The sequence below is a fragment of the Oryctolagus cuniculus genome, chromosome 1, assembly GCF_051225735.1.
Source record: "Oryctolagus cuniculus isolate XC-2025 breed Fujian yellow rabbit chromosome 1, ASM5122573v1, whole genome shotgun sequence".
NCBI lineage: Eukaryota > Metazoa > Chordata > Mammalia > Lagomorpha > Leporidae > Oryctolagus > Oryctolagus cuniculus.
In genome coordinates this window covers 49,008,017-49,027,555 of record NC_142867.1, presented here as the reverse complement: position 1 = coordinate 49,027,555, position 19,539 = coordinate 49,008,017, and the positions used below count along the sequence as shown (strand labels likewise).

At 45.9% G+C, this 19,539-nt stretch overlaps 2 protein-coding genes across 20 annotated transcripts in view; both read left to right on the top strand.

Moving 5' to 3' along the window:
- NUCB2 (nucleobindin 2) overlaps positions 1-1,593 on the top strand; it is a 54,751-nt gene extending 53,158 nt beyond the window's left edge. For all 18 annotated transcript variants that reach the window (XR_016218536.1, XR_016218531.1, XR_016218529.1 and 15 more), the window contains one exon: positions 240-1,593. The gene's annotated coding sequence lies outside the window, so the exon portion shown is untranslated. The remainder of the gene's footprint in view (positions 1-239) is intronic.
- Positions 1,594-8,260: 6,667 nt separating this feature from the next.
- On the top strand, positions 8,261-18,572 carry LOC103352451 (natural cytotoxicity triggering receptor 3 ligand 1). Of its 2 annotated transcripts, XM_008275104.5 has the most exons (5): positions 8,261-8,746; positions 11,704-12,051; positions 15,174-15,500; positions 16,668-16,758; positions 17,875-18,572. In XM_008275104.5, exons 1-5 carry the CDS (start codon positions 8,686-8,688, stop codon positions 17,915-17,917), a joined length of 870 nt encoding a protein of 289 aa, XP_008273326.2. In that variant the 5' UTR covers positions 8,261-8,685; the 3' UTR covers positions 17,918-18,572. The 2 variants fall into 2 exon arrangements, with proteins under 2 accessions (XP_008273326.2, XP_089167123.1); XM_089310997.1 differs by lacking the exons at positions 15,174-15,500; positions 16,668-16,758; positions 17,875-18,572 and adding an exon at positions 13,163-13,242 and having other exon boundaries at positions 8,366-8,746.
- Positions 18,573-19,539: the final 967 nt, after the last annotated feature.

The following is a 19,539-nucleotide window of genomic DNA, read 5'->3' as shown; positions in this document are numbered from 1 at the left end:
TAAGATTTATTTACAATGGCATTTTTTTCCATGATTATTGAACAGGATTGTAATAGCATAAGCCTAAATGTGAATGTTTTTCACATAAAGAAAGACAAAGAAAATTTTGTTTTGTGATAATGTGATATTTAAGATAGCCTAGCTTATAATAGAGGAAGCAAGAAATCTATTTTCCTTGGGATGAAATTTTGACAAGCTCAGCTCTGGTTAGTGCATAAATTTTCATCTTTGTTTTACAGCTATGTGATACAACCAAGAAGAAATTGGAAAGGAGCCAGAATTAGACAATGGGGTTCATCATTTCTGTGCAAGATTTATGTCCTTTGGAGAACCTGCTAGGGAAGCCACCTCCACCCTTAATCACTGGTGCCTCAACTGCAGACGTTTAAAATTCACTTGTTTTTGTTGAATTTGGGAGACTAAAACATATTCAGTAAAATGCAAAGTTTACTGTTTTTCCTTGTGGGTGATGGCAAGACAGTAATGACAATCCTGTTTTGACATGTAAGATTTGTAGAAAAGCAGATCTTTTCTGTGCTTTTTAAAAAATAATGCAACATTGGCAACAGCTTGCCAATGCTTCCCTCCTGCCTGTTATATTGCCTTTTTAAATGAATAGTTAGTTATGAGGATGTAACCCTTTCTTAGAGAACCCAAGAACTGAGCCAGACCCCGTGGCCACAGCAAGGGGTGAAGTCACTGTATTGAGAAATCTGTATTTACCATTTCCAGCTCTGCCAACTTGATGGTTGATACAAAAGCAAAGCAAAAAAATTGAGAGTCTTTCATTTTACAAATTGAAGTGTTTTCAAATATTGCCTATAGAATTATGTGAAAAAAAACACACCTGCGTCTCATGCATACAGATGTTTAGTTTTCACTGTGGCGCTTTCAGGATTCGTTTTAGGTGATGTTGGTCATGCGCTCGGTGACTGCCGTGTGCCAGCTTGCTCGTCAGCCAGTCTTTGACAGTGTGTTTCTCCCTTCCTGGTTGCCCTCAAAGCTTTGTCTGCCTGTGTAAACAAGTTGTGTGTGTGTGTGTGTGTGTGTGTTTTAACAAAATTTGTTTACAGTCTGTTGCAAACAGTATTTGACTTTTGCTGTGCAAATGTGCTTATTTTATTTTAATTTGTGATTATACATATGTGTATCACAAAAGCAAAGCACTAAAATTGGGGCAGGCAGTTGGCACAGCAGCATAAGTACCTGCTTGGGACACTTGTTTATCTCATTGGAGTCCTGACTGCTTTACTTCTGATCCAGCCTTCTGCTGATGCACAGAAGACAACGGCACAAGTACTTGCGTCCTTGACACCCACATGGGACATCACGGTGGAGTTCTTCTGAGTTGACCTGGACCAGCCCTGGCTGTTGTGGAATAAATTAGTGGGTGGAAGATCCTTCTGTTTTGCTCTTTCTCTGCCTTTAAAAAAAAAAAAAGTATGAAAATATTTTTGTACTAGTCCTATAATTTTGCAACTCCATAGAATTTTAAAATGAGTAATAATTTAATTTTCACATGATTTCAAAAGTTATGACTTGTCTGAGTGATTTAAAAGTGAGAGAAAAAAAATAAAATTCCGTCTTACTCTTTGCCTTCTCTATTTTTTGTTCAATTTTGGTCCATTTTAAGTGTTCCCTTTTAGTGACATCGGAGTATATACCATTTAATTAAGTCCCTGCCTTCACTGTCAATCCCCAGTGTATGACGTGTAACACTGAGTAGTGCCATGCCTTGTTTTACACCATGATGCTTTACCTTTTTTGCTATCTGTGACCTTTCAGTTGGTAAAGTGACTTGGGTTTGTTTTACTTTTGTATTTTATCCTTTCTGTACTAGGTAATGCTACTTTCTAAATATTTCTTTTTTTTCCCCAGAAAACTTTTATTTAAGCAATACAAACTTTATGCTTTTTATAAATACAACTTTAAGAACATTGTGATTCTTTCCACCATGCCTGCCTTCTCACTCACACTCACACCCCTCTTCCTCTTCCCTCTCCTATTCCCATTTTTATTTTTTATTAAGATCTATTTGCAATTAACTTTATACACATATTAGTTCAACAAATTGTATGAAAAAAACTGTTCCTCAACAGTCGAGACAAGGGCTGTTCAAAGTCATTGCAGCTTGAAGCGTTAATTTCACTTCTACAGATTACCTTTTAGGTGCTCTGTTAGTTATCACAGTCAGGGAGAACATATGGTATTTGTCCTTTTGGGACTGGCTTATTTTGCTAATTATGTTTTCCAGATTCATCTGTTTTGTTGTAAACAACAGGATTTTTTTTTACTGCTGTGTAGTATTCCATAGTGTACATATCCCATAATTTCTTTATCCAGTCTTCAGTTGAAAGGCATTTGGGTTGATTCCAAATCTTAGCTATTGTGAATTGAGCTGCAGTAAACATGGGGGTGCAGATAACTCTTTCATTTGCTGATTTCATTTCCCTTGGTAAATGCCCAGGAGTGGGATGGCTGGGTCACATGGTAGGTCTATATTCAGATTTCTGAGGTATCGCCATACTGTCTTCCATAGTGGCGGTACCAGTTTACATTCCCACCAACAGTGGATTAGGGTACTTTTCTCCACATCCTTGCCAGCATTTGTTGTTTGTTGAATTCTGTATGAAAGCCATTCTAACTGGGGTGAGGTGAAACCTCATTGTGGTTTTAATTTGTATTTCCCCAATGGCTAGTGATCCTGGACATTTTTTCATGTATCTGTTGGCTATTTGGATTTTCTCTTTTGAAAAATGTTTGTTTAAGTCCTTTGCCCATTTTTTAACTGGATTGTTTGTTTTGTTGTTGAGTTTCTTGATCTCTTTATATATTATTATTAATCCTTTATCAGTTGTATAGTTTGCAAATAATTTCTCCCATTTTGTTGGTTGTCTCCCTTCACTTTCCTGAGTGGTTTTTTTTTTTCAGTGCAGAAACTTTCCAATTTGTTGTAATCCCATTTGTCAATTTTGGCTTTGATTGTGTCTTTGGGGTATTTTCCAAGAACTCTTTGGCTATGCCAATGTCTTGCAGGGTTTCCCCAATGTTTTCTAATAATTTGATGGTGCCAGGTCATTGATTTAGATCTTTAATCCATGTTGAATGGATTTTTGTGTAAGGTATAAGGTAGAGGTCTTGCTTTGTGTGGAGGTCATTTCCCCAGCACCATTTACTGAAGAGACAATCCCTTGCTCCAGGGATTGAATTAACTTCCTTATCAAATATAAGTTGGTAGTAGATGCGTGAGTTGATTTCTGGCATTTCTGTTCTGTTCCATTTCTACAAGTCTTTTTTTTTTTTTTTTTTTTTTTTTTGTGCAAATCCCAGGCTGCTTTGATTATAGTTGCCCTTAGTATGTCTTGAAATCTGATATTGTGATGCCTCAGCTTTGTTTTTGTTGTATGAGATTTCTTTAGCTGTTTGGGTCTCCTGTGTTTCTATTTGAATTTCAGCATCATTTTTTCTATATCTGAGAAGATGTCCTTAGTATTTTGATTGGGATTGCATTGAATCTATAAGTTGCTTTTGGAAGTATGGACATTTTGATGATAAATTGATTCTTCCAATCTGTGAACATGGAAGACTTTTTTCATTTTTTTGTGTGTCTTGTTCTATTTCTTTCTTTAATGTTTTGTAATTCTCATCATAGAGACCTTTGACATCCTTGGTTAAATTTCCAAAGAAGTTGATTTTTTTTATAGCTACTGTGAATGGGATTGATCTCAGTGGGAATACTTATAACTTTTCCCCCTTCAGTAGGACACTGGCCATGGCTTGTCATATATTGCTTTAATTATGTTGAGAAATGTCCTTCTATTCCAAATTTGCTCAAGGTTTTCATCATGAAGGGATGTTGTATTTTGTCAAATGCTTTCTCTGCATCTATTAAAATAATCATATGGTTTTTGTTCTTCAGTTTGTTTATGTGACGTATCACACTGATTTGCAAATGTTGAACCATTCCCTGCATACCAGGAATAAATCCCACTTGGTCTGGGTAGATGATCTTTCTGATGTATTGTTGGATTCAGTTGGCCAAAATTTGGTTGAGCATTTTTGTGTCTATGTTCATCAGGAAAATTGGTCTGTATTTCTCTTTCTCTATTATATTTTTTTCAGGTTTAGGAATTAAGGTGATGCCACCTTCAAAGAAAGAATTTGGGAGGATTCCCTCCCTTTCAGTTGTTTTGAATAACTTGAGAAGAATTGGAGTTAGTTCTTCTTTAAATGTCTGGTGGAATTCAGCAGTGAAGTCATCTGGTCCTTTGCTTTTCTTTGTTGGGATTCAATTTCTGTCTTGGTTATGGGTCTGTTTAGGTTTTCTATGTCTTCCTGTCAATTTAGGTAGATTGTATGTGTCAAGGCACCTGTCCATTTCTTCTAGGCTTCCCATTTTGCTGGTGTACAGTTCTTTAGTAATTTCTGATGATTCTTTTTATTTCTGTGTTGTCTGTTGTTACATTTCCTTTTTTCATCTCTAATTTTATTATTTGGGTCTTTTCTCTCTATTTATTGGTTAGTTGGGCCAATCATTTGTCAATTTTGTTTATTTTTTCAAAAACCAGTTCTTTGTTTAACTGATCTTTTTGTATTTTTTTGGTTTCAAATTTGTTGATTTCTTCTCCAATTTTAATTATTTATTTTCTCCAAGAAATTCTTCATTTCAGGTATTTCATTCTAGCTTCTATTTAATATCTCAATTTCATGAGAAAACTTTTTTCATTTAGTTTGTGAATTCACTTCTGATTGCTTCTTTGTAGTCTGGTGGTTAATTTTCTGAATTCCATTTCTGGCAAATCTCAATCTCTTCTTACCTTTCTACTACTGAAGTGCTGTAGTGTTCCTTTGAGGGACTCATGGTGTCTTCCTTATTTTTTTTTTTTTAAGATTTATTTATTTATTTTAAAGGCAGAGTTACATAGATGCAAAGGGAGAGGGAGAGGGAAACGGAGAGGGAGTAGAGAGAGGAGAGGAGAGGGAGGTGTCTTAAATCTACTGGTTCACTCCCCAAATGTCCACAGTGGCCAGAGCTGTGCCGATCTGAAGCCAGGAACCAGGAGCTTCTTCCAGGTCTCCCGCGTGGGTGCAGGGCCCTAGGACTTGGGCCACCTTCTACTGCTTTCCCAGGCCATAGAGAAATGGTGGCGGCATTACCTGCTACATCCTTTGCCTTCTGCATCTGTGTGGTTTTTGTTGTTGTTGTTGTTGTTGTTGGTTTCTCTCTCTCTCTCTCTCTCTCTTTCTTTGTTTTTGTCTAGTTGCTTTTCTATGGGAACTTTCCCATTTGGCAGGGTTTCCTGTGTTACGAGTTGCTATGGATCTGTGTGTGGTGAGCAGGCTTTAGAGCCCCTCCTGCTGGTGCTGGGTTAGATTTTCAATGGTGGTGGAGCGGTTAGGTACTTTGAATACACAGGGCTTCCCCTTGAATGCTCAGCCTGCATGGTGGGGGAAGAAATTCTTCTGGATTATTGTAGCCCTTGTTCTTGGGTGGGGAGTGAGGTGAGGTGACCCCAGCAGTTGATGGGCACATGCACAGGAGGCAATGGCTGCAGGCCCCTACTTTTGTAAACAAATCATGGGGCAAGATGTCTTCTCATCAGGCTGCAAGTGCATGTCGGGGGAGGGGGTAGGGAGATGGGGGTAGAAGACCTCTCCACCTGTTCCTCAATATTTGTCCTCACCTTCTGTTTCCTGTGTGGAACTTCAACAGCAGTTCACCAGGCTCTCCCTCTCACTGCTATTCAAAGCTCTGCAGGACCACAAATTCCTGTCTCACCTGGTCCTCCAAGAGCTGGCGCCGACCTCCCAGGTCTGAGCCCTTCACACTTGGCTCTCTCGGCGTGGACCTGGGCAACCTCTGCTGTCCTCCTGGGTTTTCTGCTGTGAGTTTCCCACAGCCCTATCTCAGATGGGTGTTTTCTCTCCTCAATTATTAATTTTGCCCAGCATGATTCGGATCATCCTGCCACTATACCACCATCTTGCCCTCCCACTGTTATTTCAAGTCTATTTTAGCACACATATTTAATCATCGGGAAATCTTGGAGGAGTGTAGGATGTTGTAGCACCATTTTCAGTCTTAATGCCTTAATAAAAGCCCAGCTGCATGGGATTCACTAGGCCTTTCAGATAAATTCATACATTCCGTCACTATCCCAAACCATTCCTCTTTTCTCTGTGAGAGTCACTGTATTTCTCAATACAATCAGGTGACTATATTAAAAGAGTTATTTTCTAAAAGATAAAATAGGTTGGGGCCAGTGCTGTGGCGCAGTAGGTTCATCTTCCACGTGTGGCACCTGCATCCCACATGGGTGCCGGTTCTAGTCCCAGCTGCTCCACTTCCCATCCAGCTCTCTGCTGTGGCCTGGGAAAGCACTGGAAGATGGACCAAGTGCTTGGGTCTCTCACCTGCATGGGAGAGCCAGGAAGCCCCTGACTTCTGGCTTCAACTTGGCCCAGCTCCAGCAATTTCAGCCACTGGGGAGTGAACCAGCAGATGGACGATGTCTCTCTGTCTCTCCCTCTGTCTATAACTCTACCTATCAAATAAACAAACTCTTATAAAAAAAAAGCTGGGATTTTGCTTTAAACCATGTGAGGCCAGTGAATACCCAGAGCCATGGTTTCCTTCTTCTAAGCAGGTTCGGGCGGCCTTGGGCCCCTGCACCTGCGGGGCACACCTGGATCCTGGCTCCTGGCTTCATATCAGCTCAGCTCTGGTTTTTGTGGTCATTTGGGGAGTGAACCAGTGGAATGGAAGACTTCTCTCTCTCTGTTTCTACCTCTCTCTGTAATTCTGTCTTTCAAATAAATAAAATGAATCTAAAAAAAAAAAAAAAAAGAATAAAGAAATCACCTGGGCCTTATGCCGGCTTAATAAAAGACTGCTTCGTGGTAAGAGGCCTTGGTGTGTTGTCTCGGTGCAGGCATCCTGCTACATGCGTACCAAGTTATGTGGCCTCTAACTGAAGGAACAGCGTTTTGGGTGGGATATGTGTGTGTGTGTATTTATATGCTTGTGGCTAGAATAGGTCTGTATAGAAGACCATCAGTGTCTTCTGGAAACAAAATTGCACCTGCAATTAAGCCATGAAAAAACATTTCCATCACTGCTTTTCCTTTAAATGAAGGAAGCTGGGGCCAGCGTTGTGTCACAGCGAGTTAAAGCCCTGGCCTGAAGGGTCGGCATCTCATGTGGGTGCCTGTTCTAGTCCCGGCTGCTCATCTACCAATCCAGCTGTGCACTATGGCCTGGGGAAGCAGTAGAAGAGGGCCCAACCCTGCACCCACGTGGGAGACCCAGAAGAAGCTCCTGGCTCCTGGCTTCGGGTGGGCTCAGCTCTGGCTGTTGTGGCCATCTGGGGAGTGAACCAGCAGATGGAAGACCTCTCTCTGTGTCTCTACCTCTCTCTAACTCTTTCAAATAAAAATTAAATAAGTCTTTAAAATAAATAAATAAATGAAGGAAGCTAGTGTTTTAGGAACCATTTAATGTGAAGGCTACACATCCTAATTTAAAGTCAGGATTTTAAGGACCTTTGATTTTATTATCGCCAAGTTGGAGAAAATTTTAAAATTTTTTCTATTTAAGTGCTGAGTTATAGAAGCAATCTTTATAAGTATGTGACTGAAAATGCTTTGTTAATTTCTAAACAGGAAAAATTTTGATTAGCCTGAAGATATTTTGATTTGTTTTTGGCTTATTTAGAGTTTGACTGTTTTTCAAACTACAAATAACGGGATTTCAATTTGATAGAGAATCAGAAAGACAGATTTTACACTACAGTTGTTATACTTGGATTCCTTTTATGAATGTTCCATCAATTTTTCAGGGTAAGTTTTTGTTAACACTATTATTCCAGTTATTGTGTGCAGGGATTCATCTTTAATTACGGCACACGTAAAACCCGAAAAATATGTAGTATTTGCCTTTTAATTCCGTGGGGGAGAAGACGTTTGACAAAGTGGGAAGAATGCAGGGCGGGTGAGAAGCCCATATGGGAGTCCTGGGTTTGAGCTCTGGCTGAGCCAGCTTCCTGCTGAGAGGGAGCTGGGGGACGGGCACGCTCTGCTGGTCTCTCACCTCCAGACATCTCTCTCTGCCTCTCGGGGTTTAGAGACCTCCAGGAAAGGAGCTGTTTCCAGTGGAGTGAGCGCCGCGGCGTCTACCGCCCCGCTCTGCCACTCGGCCCGCCCCGCCCACCGGCCCGCTCTGCCACTCGGCCCGCCCCGCCCACCGGGCCCTCTGCCTACAGGCCTCCCGCGGCTTCCGGCCCGGCTAGCCGAGCACTCCGGTCCGCACCACCCAGGCCGCCGCGCCCGCCACCTGGCGCACTGGGTTTCCCAGCTCAATTATTGCGAACAGCGCCTCAGGTTCGGAAGTGCCGTCCGGATCACCTCTCCAGGTCGGGGGCTCTCCGTGGGTGATCCCAATTTCGGCGAGCCGCGAACATCCACGGAATCGTAGTCACCTGCTCACCTGGCTCCAGGCGCCGCCGGCTACTCCAGAGGGTTTCCAGAGTTTTTTCTAACTTCGCGGTTGCGCACACGGCTCGCGTCCGCGGCGGGAGAACGGTCTCCTCTCCCGCCCCCGGCTTGGGAAGCAGCTGACAGGGCAGCGCTCTGCTCACCGTCCATCACCCGCGAAGGGGACGGAACGCAGAGCGGCTGAGTGAATGAATGGCGACCGGGCTGGGAGCGCCGCTGCTGCTGGCAGTGTGGGGCACGCTGGGGGCGACAGGTACGGCCAGGGAGCGGAGGGGACGGTGCGGTGTGGGGGGCCCGGGGTCTGGGGTTTGGGTCTGGGGAGAGGGGGTGGGAACGGGACGCCGCCGTCGCCAGCCCGGCTCGGAGCCCTGCTTCGTGAAATACAGACTCGGGTAGCGATTCCACAGGTGACTGTCCTGAAGGCATTCTGTGTGCCGGGTGACAGCCCCGAGACTGTGTCCTAAGAGTGCGCTTTAGGGGTCGCCCGATCGCCCAGACCTTCTGGGTGTGGCGAGTGCGCGCGCGCGTGCGCGCGCCCGCGCGCGCGGGGGGGGTAAGGGGGGGGACGGCGGCGGAGGCTTCCGGAGGCTTCCGGAGGCCAGGGGCTGCCTACCTGCAGGCTTAGAACTCTGGCAGATCTTGAAGGCAGAGGAAAGGCTTTGTGCCATAAGCGTTAGTGCCATATACACACGCGACATGTATGTGTGTAAACGCATATGCTATTTCCCCAAGTTTGAGAAACAAAAGTAAGTTCTAAAGAGAGTAAAAATGGGGGTTAAAGCCACGGCCTGCAGCTCTGGCATCCCACGTGGACGCCGGTTTGAGTCCTGACTACTCCACTTCTCATCCAGCTCCCTGCTAATGTGCCTGCAAAAGCAGCAGAAGATGGCTCATTGCTTGGGCCCCTGCACCCACGTGGGAGACAAGAAGCTCCTGGCTCCTGGCTTCCACCTGGTGCTGCTGGGTCCTTTGCATTCATTTGGGAGAGTTTACCAGGCAATGGAAGACCTCACTCTCTCTCTCTCTCTCTCTCTCTCTCTCTCTCTGCCTTCTCTCTCTCTCTCTCTCTCTCTCTCTCTCTCTCTGCCTTTCAAATAAAAAAATGCAAAAATGTAGACATTAAACAGAATAGTTGATGATGATATCAAAAAGAATAAATAGTATTTCTAAGCATTTGAGTGCACACCCTGAAAATAAAGTTAAGAAAGCAATTTCATGTACAACAGCTTCAAAAAGAATAAAAGCCTGCCGTGGCCCAGTCCTGCGTGGATGTCCTTTGCAGCAGTGGGCAGCGGCTTCTGTCCACCTGCTCTCCTAGCTTGGTGCACGCCTCTGCCTCGTGGAAGATTCGGTGGACATGGACACGAGGCCCCAGAACTCTTTCTGGTTGTGAACTAAAGGCTAACAAAGATTCTCACTTTGAAGTGGACAGTGACAAAATCAGCACCAGTTATCTTTAACGATGTCCAGTTAGGTGCTGGTGCACAGGATGCACGTCACATTGTTGAGGCAGAAGCAATGAATGATGCGGCCAGTCCAGTTACAGGCACCCTGGCAATTTTGGAAATGTACGGCCAATGGTTTCCCTGGGTGGCTTTGAAATAGCACCACCTCTGTCTTCAGGCTGAAGTGTGGTTCAGGGCCTGTGCATGTGAGTGGACCGCCCTTAGTGGCCAGGGAGGAAGACGTGGACTCAAGAAGAGGAGGACGTGAGACTGTTAAGCACACCTGGAAGGCAATCTGCTCCTAGGGGTGCAGCAAGGTACCTCAGGAAAAGCAAAACCTGCCGCTGATGGAGGTGGTGGCAATGGAGATGACGATGAGGAGGAGACTGAAGAAGCAGCTGTATAGGAGATACCCCAGCCAAAAGTCACAAAATCCAGCCAGCATGGGAAGGGCTCAAAACCATGAACCCAACATCAAAAGGTCAGCAATCCCTCAAAAAGCAGGAAACACTCCTAAAGCACCTAAAGGACCTGGTTCTGTAGAAGACATTAAAGCTGACATGCAGGCAAGTGTGGAGAAAGCTGGTTGTCTTCCCTGGGTGGAAGATGAGAAATGCTTCCAGGGACTGACCAGGAGGCCAAGCGAGATCTCTCCGTGGAGGACGCCTCTGAGAAGACAGGTCATGCAGTTGGTGAAAGTTTTCCATGTGACTTCATTTCTGTAACAGTTGGTATTGGACTGCCCTTTTTATAGTGGAGGGTGAGAAGTTTCCCTTTTGTGTTGGATCATGTTGTCCATATTCGATGGCCAAGAATGTGTTGATCAAAATGCCTGTTTAGGGGGTCAGTGCTCTGGGGTAGCAGGTTAAGCGGCTGCATGCAGTGCTGGCATGCCACGTGGGCACGGGTTCCAGTCCCAGCTGCTCTACTTCTGATTCAGCTCCCTGCTAATGCACCCGGGAAAGCAGCAGCAGATGACCCAAGTGCTTTGGCCTCTGCACCCATGTGGGAGACCTGGCTGACTTTCCCATCCCTTCTCCTTTCCTTGGGGAAGTACAATGAATAAATGAAGACTGATTGGTACTGAAAAAAAAAAGCTTACCATTAAAAATAAATTAATAAATAAATTTGTGGAAGAGTCTGTAGAAAAGTGCACTCAGGTGCCAAGGCCACGCAGAAGGCCAGGTGGCTGGATCTACTGTGGAAGGCAATCCCCACCTCCTCCTGCAGAAGGCCCCAAGACAGAACCTGTTCTCCATCCAAGAGGAAGCCTAATGGGAGGAATAGGACACGAGAAGGCAGGATGAGCTGACCACACAAGAAGTGCTTTCCTTGAAAAGTCCATGGCCAAATTTTCCAGTGGTATAAAACCCCCAGATGACTTCCTTTCACAACTTTTTCCTGGGAAAAAGCTCCTCCTGGTTGTTTCACTGGGAACTTTGCCCCTTAGCTTTCAGTCCCTCTGTACTTTTCAATAAAATACTTTGCTAGCAATCAGCTCGTTTGCTCGTTCATCTGCCTCATGCTTTCTCGTGGATAGACCAGTTCCTGGGCTTCATATCAGCAGGAGCCATCTTGATGTATGGGCGGGGGTCGAATCCTCCACTTACCACTGTAACAGGGCCATGGACAAAGGACCCCTGTCCTGAGTCCTTCCCTATCCATGCCCTAAAGGAATTTGCTTGCCATTCATGTGGTTGTGTTTGAGCTGCGGGCCTGTTATTTGCCAAGGGGCTCCTATAACTGAGTTCTCCTGTCGCCACAGGTTTTCTGAAAGTGGAGATGGCAGGGAAGACTCAGGTCGTGTTCCTCAATGAGGACGTCACCATCTACTGTAAGATCCCCGGTTCCCTACTCCTGGACAGCAGCATCATGGGTGTCATCTGGTTTCGGAAGATTGGAGGATCGGAAATGGAAGCCAGGCTGTATGAGTATTATGGCGGTCACCAAGCAGCATTCCGACCTGGAGCCAGCGTGCCTCTTGAGCTGCTGGAGAGGGGAGACGCCTCACTGCGGCTGCCTGGCATCCAGCTCAGGGAAGCCGGAGAGTACCGCTGTGAGGTGGTGGTCACCCCCCAGAAGGCAGAGGGCGTAGTCCAGGTGGAAGTTGTGGGTGAGTGTCCTAGGGCAGCGCCCTGCGGTTCCTTGCCCTGGTGCTGGGGCTCGGGTGGAGCAAGGCTTAGAGCAGGGGCCCGGGGATCAGACGTGGGTTGAGTCCTGGGCTTTGGTAGAATTAGACAACCTTGGGCAAGCTATTAGGCATTCTGAATCTCAGTGCCCTTTTGTCTGAACAAGGGGAGTCGTCTGCCCGGGAGGGCTGTTGGGAAGATGCCATGAAAACACGCAGGGGAAGTGACTGTCAGGGCACAGCTTCATTCCCTGTGCGTGGGCAGAGAAAGGCGGCCATGGTGATCATTACGTTATTCCCATATGGGGTGGGAGTCAGTCTCACTGAAGAGGTACCTCGGAAAGGAGAGGGAAGCTGGGCTGTGGCTCTCAGAAGTGACCCCCATGCCAGCTCTTTGCTTCCACACTGAGTGCATCTGTCATTTAATATCTTTGGGCCTGGATTTCCCAATGCGAAATGGGCCGTGTGATAGGACAACAAGTGCAAACCTCTAATTGAGTGCCTGAAGTGAGGAAGAAAAGTTCCCAGGACAAAAACATCCCCTGAATCCATCCTTGAGCTCCACTATCTTCCATTACAAAAAGGCCTGATGCACCCTGGTGAGAACGTAGAGAAAAGGGAACCCTGACACGCTGTTGGTGGGAGTCAGTTACCATGGCCATTAAGGGGACCAGGGAGGAAGGTGTTCAGAGAAAGGCAACACAGGCCAGGGTTTGGCTTAGCGGTGAAGATGCCCACATCTGGGGCCTGGGTTGTATCACAGTGGGTTTTGCCACTGGCATCCCATATCCAGAGTGTTGGTTCAAGTCTGGCTGATCCACTTCCATTTTAGCTCCTGGCTAGTGTGCCCAGGGAGGCAGTGGAAGATGGCCCAAGTGCTGGGGCTCCTGCCATGCATGTGGGAGAACCAGGATGGAGTTCCTGGCTCCTCGCTCTGGCCCAGCTTATCCCGGGCTGTTGCAGTAATCTGGGGAATGAAGCAGTATATGGAAGCTCGTTCTTGCTCTCGCTCTCATTCTCTCTCTCTCTTTCTCTTTCCCCATCCCTCTCCCTCTCCCTCTTTCTCTGTTGTTTTGCTCTTTCATAATACATAAAGAAATCTTTAAATGAAAGGATGTAATGCCATGTGCAGCCAAATGGATGGACTTGGTGGCAATTATGGTAAGTGAAATAAGCCAGACACTCACAGATACTGCATGTTTTCTCTCATGTGTGAAAGTTAGAATATATTTATATATATATTTTGGAAAAAGTGACCTGCTAATATGTGGAGGGACTTAGTGGGTATGTTGCTGGGGCTGCCATAATGAAACACTAGTGATTGGGTGGTTCACACAACAATCTGTGGGTCCCTATTTCCTCGTTTGCTAAGGACCCCAGTCAGATTAGATGAGGACCTACCCAAGTGTTCTCATTTAAGCTGAGTTTTCTCTTTAGTACAGTCTCATTCTGAGATGCTAGAAATTTGGGGGACATGGTAATTGTAGAGGGACACAGTTCAGTACTAATAAGGGAACACTGTCTGTGAGCCCTCCATGACTGTACATAAGACCTTGAATATTGTGACATATTGACTTTGGGAGTGGGGATATATGTTAGTTAGGATTCATTTCCTCTGCACCAGATAGAGAACCAAAAACAATGATTTTTGAAAAAATAATGGACTTTATTTTTTTCTAGGAGAGTTTTACATTTACTAAAAAATTAAGGCACCGGCCGTGGGATATAGTGTGTTAAGCTGATGCCTGCCATTTGCACATCTCATATGAGCACCTGTTCAAGTCCTGGCAGCTCTAGTTCTGATCCAGTTCCCTGATAACATACTTGGAATAGCAGCAGGAGATGGCCTAAGTTCCTGGGGGCCCTGCACCCAAGTGGGAGACCTGGAAGAAGCCCCTGGGTCCATGCTTTGGCGTGGACAGTCCTGGCTTTTGTGGCCTTTGGGGAGTGAATCAGCTGATGGAAGCTCTCCCTCTCTGTCTTTGTAATTCTGCCTTTCGAATTAATAAATCTTAAAAAAACAAAAACCAACCTCTAGAATGCATAGCAATTAGTTTGGTGTCATTTCAAATCTGTAAAGCTAATCCCCAGCCCTTGCCATTATTGATGTCTTGTGTTAGTATGGCACACTGTTAAAGATGTATGCAGGCAGCTGGGTCAGAAGTGTAGCGGCTGAGCCTGAAACTGGTGCCCATATTGGATGCTGGACCACAGTCAGCAGCTTTACTCACTACACCACGATGCCAACCCCAGTGTGATACATTTGATACAAGTTTTTTCATTGATACTAATGAGCTGTCATTCACTGGTTCACTCCCCAAATGCTCCCAATGGGTTGAGAGAGGACCGCAGCCAGGGCTCCCATGTGGGTTCAGGGACCCAATTGCCTGAGTCATCACTGCTGCCTCCTAGGTGAAGGGGAGAAGGATGCTGAAGGGGAACGGGAGCGACGGCCACGGCCCTTTTCTTCAGGACACACTTCTATTTAGGCAGGCTTTCTGCAAGTTGCTCTTGCCACTTTTGATTGTGCCTGGAACCCTCAGACCCTAAGTTCACATGGCCACGCTGACTTGCAGTGGAAGCTGGGTGATGTAGCTTTAATCTGGATGTGTTACATCTAACCAAAAACACAGACTGGAAATTAGGCAGCAATTAGGAGTCTGTACCACCACAGTGCTCCATGATTTTCTGCAGATTCTCCAAGGTGTGCACGATGCAAAATAGCTAAGAGACTCATGGAGCGCTGGCATGATGACGGTTAGGTGAATGTGAGTGCCATCAGTTCACTCCCCTCTCCTGCGGTCATGCTACGTGTCAGACCTCAGGCTGGTCATAAACTTGTGCTTGCCTCCCTTCAGGGAGCCACTGTCTGGTGTGGTACATTAGTGCTTCGCAGCATGTCAGGACTGGCATGGCTGCAGAATTACCCAACCTCGGTCTCGGTCTTTAAGCAGAGTGGCCATCTCGTGGATCTGGTCCCGTCTTGGCCAGTAGCAGTGATGGACAGATGTGTGGGCACCAGGGAAGTCAGTTAGCAGAAGCTGTGAGGACAGGAAAGGATGGCTGAGCTCTGGGCCTGAGGCTGTGTGACTCTTCTCTCCTGGCAGCTTCCCCAGCTGGCAAAGTAACTCTGGACCAAGCCCCAATGAAAGAAAACAGATATGCATGTGTGGTGTGCAAGACATCTGGGTTCTACCCTGAATCCATTACCATAACTTGGGAGAAGTGGACCCAGAAGGCTCCCCAGCACCTACAGATTTCTGAAGGCGTCTTCACTGGCCCTCCGGTCAAGAATGAGGATGGGACATTTAATGTTACTAGCTACTTGACACTGAAGTCCCCAGTGGAAGCTGATGGGGCCATCTACCAGTGCGTGGTGGGACATGTATCCTTGCACACGTCCCAGCGGTTCAGTCTTCCAGCGATTGAGACAGGTAAGCATCTTTCTGGACATGGCGCTTCCCGCCACCTTGAGGGAGTGTAACTTAAATTGTTGGATGCCTCAAGGATCTTTTCTTGGGATTGACAGGGAAGGAGAGAAAGCTTGGGCTGGAGGGAACAAGCTGGGGTCAGGCCCTGCCCAGCTCCGAATCAGCAGCCCAGACTAAGTCCCTACACCAGATGTCTGGTCAGTAGAGAGTGGTGATAATAGTTGTCCAGTCGAAACAGGGCTGCTCATCAGCTTATGGCACCTTCAGGGTTAGGTCTGGATGGTCTGTGTGTCTTGGAGTGGGAAGCTGGCCTGATGATGGGGGATGGGGACAGGATCCTGCCCAAATCCCCTGCAGAGAAGGGGCTAGCAGGGGCCAGGAACCAGCCTGCAACATCCCTTCCAGCAGGATCCAGATCTACTATGAACTGTTGGCTGGCAGAGGCCACATTAGTGGTCCTGTCTCAAGGGCTGAGTCCCCAGGATATATGGCCATTGTGGAGGGGTCCTACAGCTGCCTGGGGGTTTACCCAGGCCTAGCAGATCCTTAGGACAACACAACTCAGGACAGAGCCCCTCCTGCTGGCAAGGTGGGAGGTTTTTGACCTCATCCGGGGTGACCTGATCAGGTCTCTAGTGTTGGGTAGGAATGACTCTGCTGGGCAGGTGCATCTTCCGGAGCTAGGAGGGGTAGGGAAGGCAGAGGTCCTGGGGGGATGTTTGTCTAGGTGTACCAGATGGGACCTTGCGTGCTCCTAGAGGATAAAGGAATTATTCTTGGAAGTAAGGGTATGTATGAGTGGTGTGTTCTAGATGTGTGCATGCAGGTGTGTGGGAGACAAGTGAATAGGAAATATGCTGTGTGTGTGTGTGTGTTTGTGTGAGGGGTTGGGGAGGTATGTGTGTAAGTGAGAGAAGATGAAGTGGTGGCTACAGAAGCTCTGAAGATGCCTGTGGCCCGTGTCCGTGGTGTGCTGTGCCCGTATTACAGTGCATTTCTGACAAGGGATGAAACAATGATGTGTCACGGTGTATGTGATAGGATTGGTGATGCTGAGGCATGTGGCAGAGGGCAAATGACACAAAGCACACAGGTCCTAGCAGCAGTTGGGTTGTCTTACTGGCTCTTGCAATTCGCTTTCTCTTAACGTTCTTCTCTTCCTCTCAGCAGAATCTGCCATGGATAATGACTTTTGGATTTATGTCTTCTCTATTGCTGTGGCAGTTGTATTTATTGGACTGATTTTCTTCCTTTGGAAAAGGTAAAGTGCTTCCCAGCAAGCAACGTTTAGCTCTGTGTCTTGGAGTTGACACCAGGAGGATCCGGCCAGAGCCACTGAGTGTTGTTAGTGTGTTCTCAGGATAGACGCTGGGGTGTGGTTAGTGTGGGTATGGTTTTCCTCATGTTGTACTGGGGAACAAGTTTCCCATGTGACCTCCGTGTGGTGGTTTGTGACCCTAAGGAGATGCATGGTGAAACCGCCCGCGGTCTCTCTATGCTGTACCAGTCTCCCTGTGAATTGAACCTGACCTTGTTCAGGCCAGGCCTTGGCACTGTGTGTGAGTTGCACTGCTGTTGCTGTTCTTACACATTAGGGGCCCTTGGCTAGGAGAGAGTAATTCCTTCTCCCAGTTGCTCATATTTTGCTAGTGCTGCAATGAACTTACCACAAGATTTCACTGGTTTGACTGGGAATTTGTCACCTTCATTATTTTTCTAAAATATATTTCCATGTGTTGGTTGAAAATGTTCTAGATGATAGAAGTGCCCTCAACAGTGGATAGGCCTGCCAAGGTAAAATCTGTGAAAGAGCTAACCATCTCATTGTAAATGCTTTGTGGGTAGAGGATGGTGGTGTGACACAGCGGGTTAAAGCCCTGGTCTGTGGCGCTAGCATCCCTATTGGCGCTGGTTCGAGTCCTGGCTGCTCTACCTGTGATCCAGCTCTCTGCTGTGGCCTGGCAGTGGAATGTGGCCCAAGTCCTTGGGCCTCTGCACCTGTATGGGAGATCTGGAAGAAGCTCCTGGCTCCTGGCTTCAGTTTGGCTCAGCTGTGGCTGTTAGAGCCATTTGGGGAGTGAACCAATGGATGCAAGACCTCTCTCTGTTTCTGGCTCTAACCTCTCCTATAACTCTGTTTCTCAAATAAATAAAATTAATCTTTTCAATGAAATAAATGCCTTAGGGAAATTGGAATAATCACTTCCTAAAGAAAAAAAGCTGATTATCTAATGTCGGTCAGCTGATTCATGAGACTTATTCTGCTGGTTGGAGCTAAGTCACTAAGTAAACTGGATATAAAGTATTTTTCAAATGCTTCTTGTGTCATTTGTGGTTGTTTTCATATTTCTTGTCCTTTCCTGGTTCTGTTACCCAGGAGCTGTCGGAAAACAAATGCATCCAGCAGTGATATTAGTTGAGAAAGAAGAGCTGGGGTTGTGACAAAAGGGGTTAAGGTGCTACTTGCAACACCAGCATCCCATATGAGAATACTGCACTGAGTCCTAGCTGCTCCACTTCCAACGAGCTCCCTGTAATGCTCCTGAGAAAGTAGCAGAAGATTGCCCCTGCACCATGTGGGATGTGGTAGAATGAGAAGGCCATGCCAAGATGGCCGTGAGCAAGCGAGCATCAGTTACTCAGGAATGGCTTCGGAACCCACCTTGAAAAGGAGCCTTCCTGGCAACAGGCAGTGATTGGTTAGGGCATAAACTACTTCTTGACCGGATTGGCTACCTTGGCTATATAAGCTGCTGTACCAACTGAAATAAATGAGTCTGCGGGCTGCTTGCCTCTGGCCTGCTTTCACCCGACTCCCGGTGTCTATGTTGTGACTCCATGCCTCTTGCCCCTACTGTGCTCCTCCTCTCAGAAGGAATCAACAGCAACAATAGGAGCCCCAGAAAAAGCTCATGGCTCTTGGCTTCGGCCTGGCCCATCTTCAGATGGAAGATTCTCTCACTCTTCCTCTCCTTCCCTCCACCCCCAACTCTGCCTTTCACATAGATAAATATTAAAGAACAACTGGATTTTTTAAAAACTTTTATTTAATAAATATAAATTTCCAAAGTACAACTTTTGGATTACAGTGGCTTTTTCACCCCATAACTTCCCTCCCACCTGCAACCCTCCCATCTCCCGCTCCCTTTCCCATTCCATTCACCTCAAGATTCATTTTCAATTATCTTTATATACAGAAGATCAATTTAGTATATATTAAGTAAAGATTTCAGCAGTTTGCACCCACACAGAAACACAAAGTGTAAAGTACTGTTTGAGTACTAGTATAGCATTAATTCACATTGAACAACATAATAAGGACAGAGATCCTACATGGGTAGTAAGTGCACAGTGACTCCTGTTGTTGATTAACAATTGACACTCTTGTTTATGGCGTCAGTAATCACCCTAGGCTCTTGTCATGAGTTGCCAAGGCTATGTAAACCTTCTGAGTTCACTAACTCCGATCTTATTTAGACAAGGTCATAGTCAAAGTGGAAGTTCTCTCCTCTTTTCAGAGAAAGGTACCTCCATCTTTCATGGCCCCTTCTTTCCACTGGGATCTCACTCACAGAGATCTTTCATTTAGTTTTTTTTTTTTTTTTTTTTTTTTTTTTTTTGCCAGAGCATCTTAGCTTTCCATGCCTAAAATACTCTCATGGGCTCTTCAGCCAGATCTGAATGCCTTAAGGGCTGATTCTGAGGCCAGAGTGCTTTTACAACATCTGCCATTCTATGAGTCTGCTGTGTATCCTTCTTTCCGTATTGGATCGTTCTCTCGTTTTAATTCTATCAGTTAATATTAACAGACACTAGTCTTGTTTATGTGATCCCTTTGACTCTTAATCCTATCATTATGATCAATTGTGAACAGCAATTGATCACTTGGACTAGTGAGATGGCATTGGTACATGCCACCTTGATGGGATTGAATTGAAATCCCCAGCATGTTTCTAGCTCTGCCATCAGGGGTAAGTCCGAATGAGCATGTCCCAAACTGTACATCTCCTCCCTCTCTTATTCCCACTCTTATATTTAACAG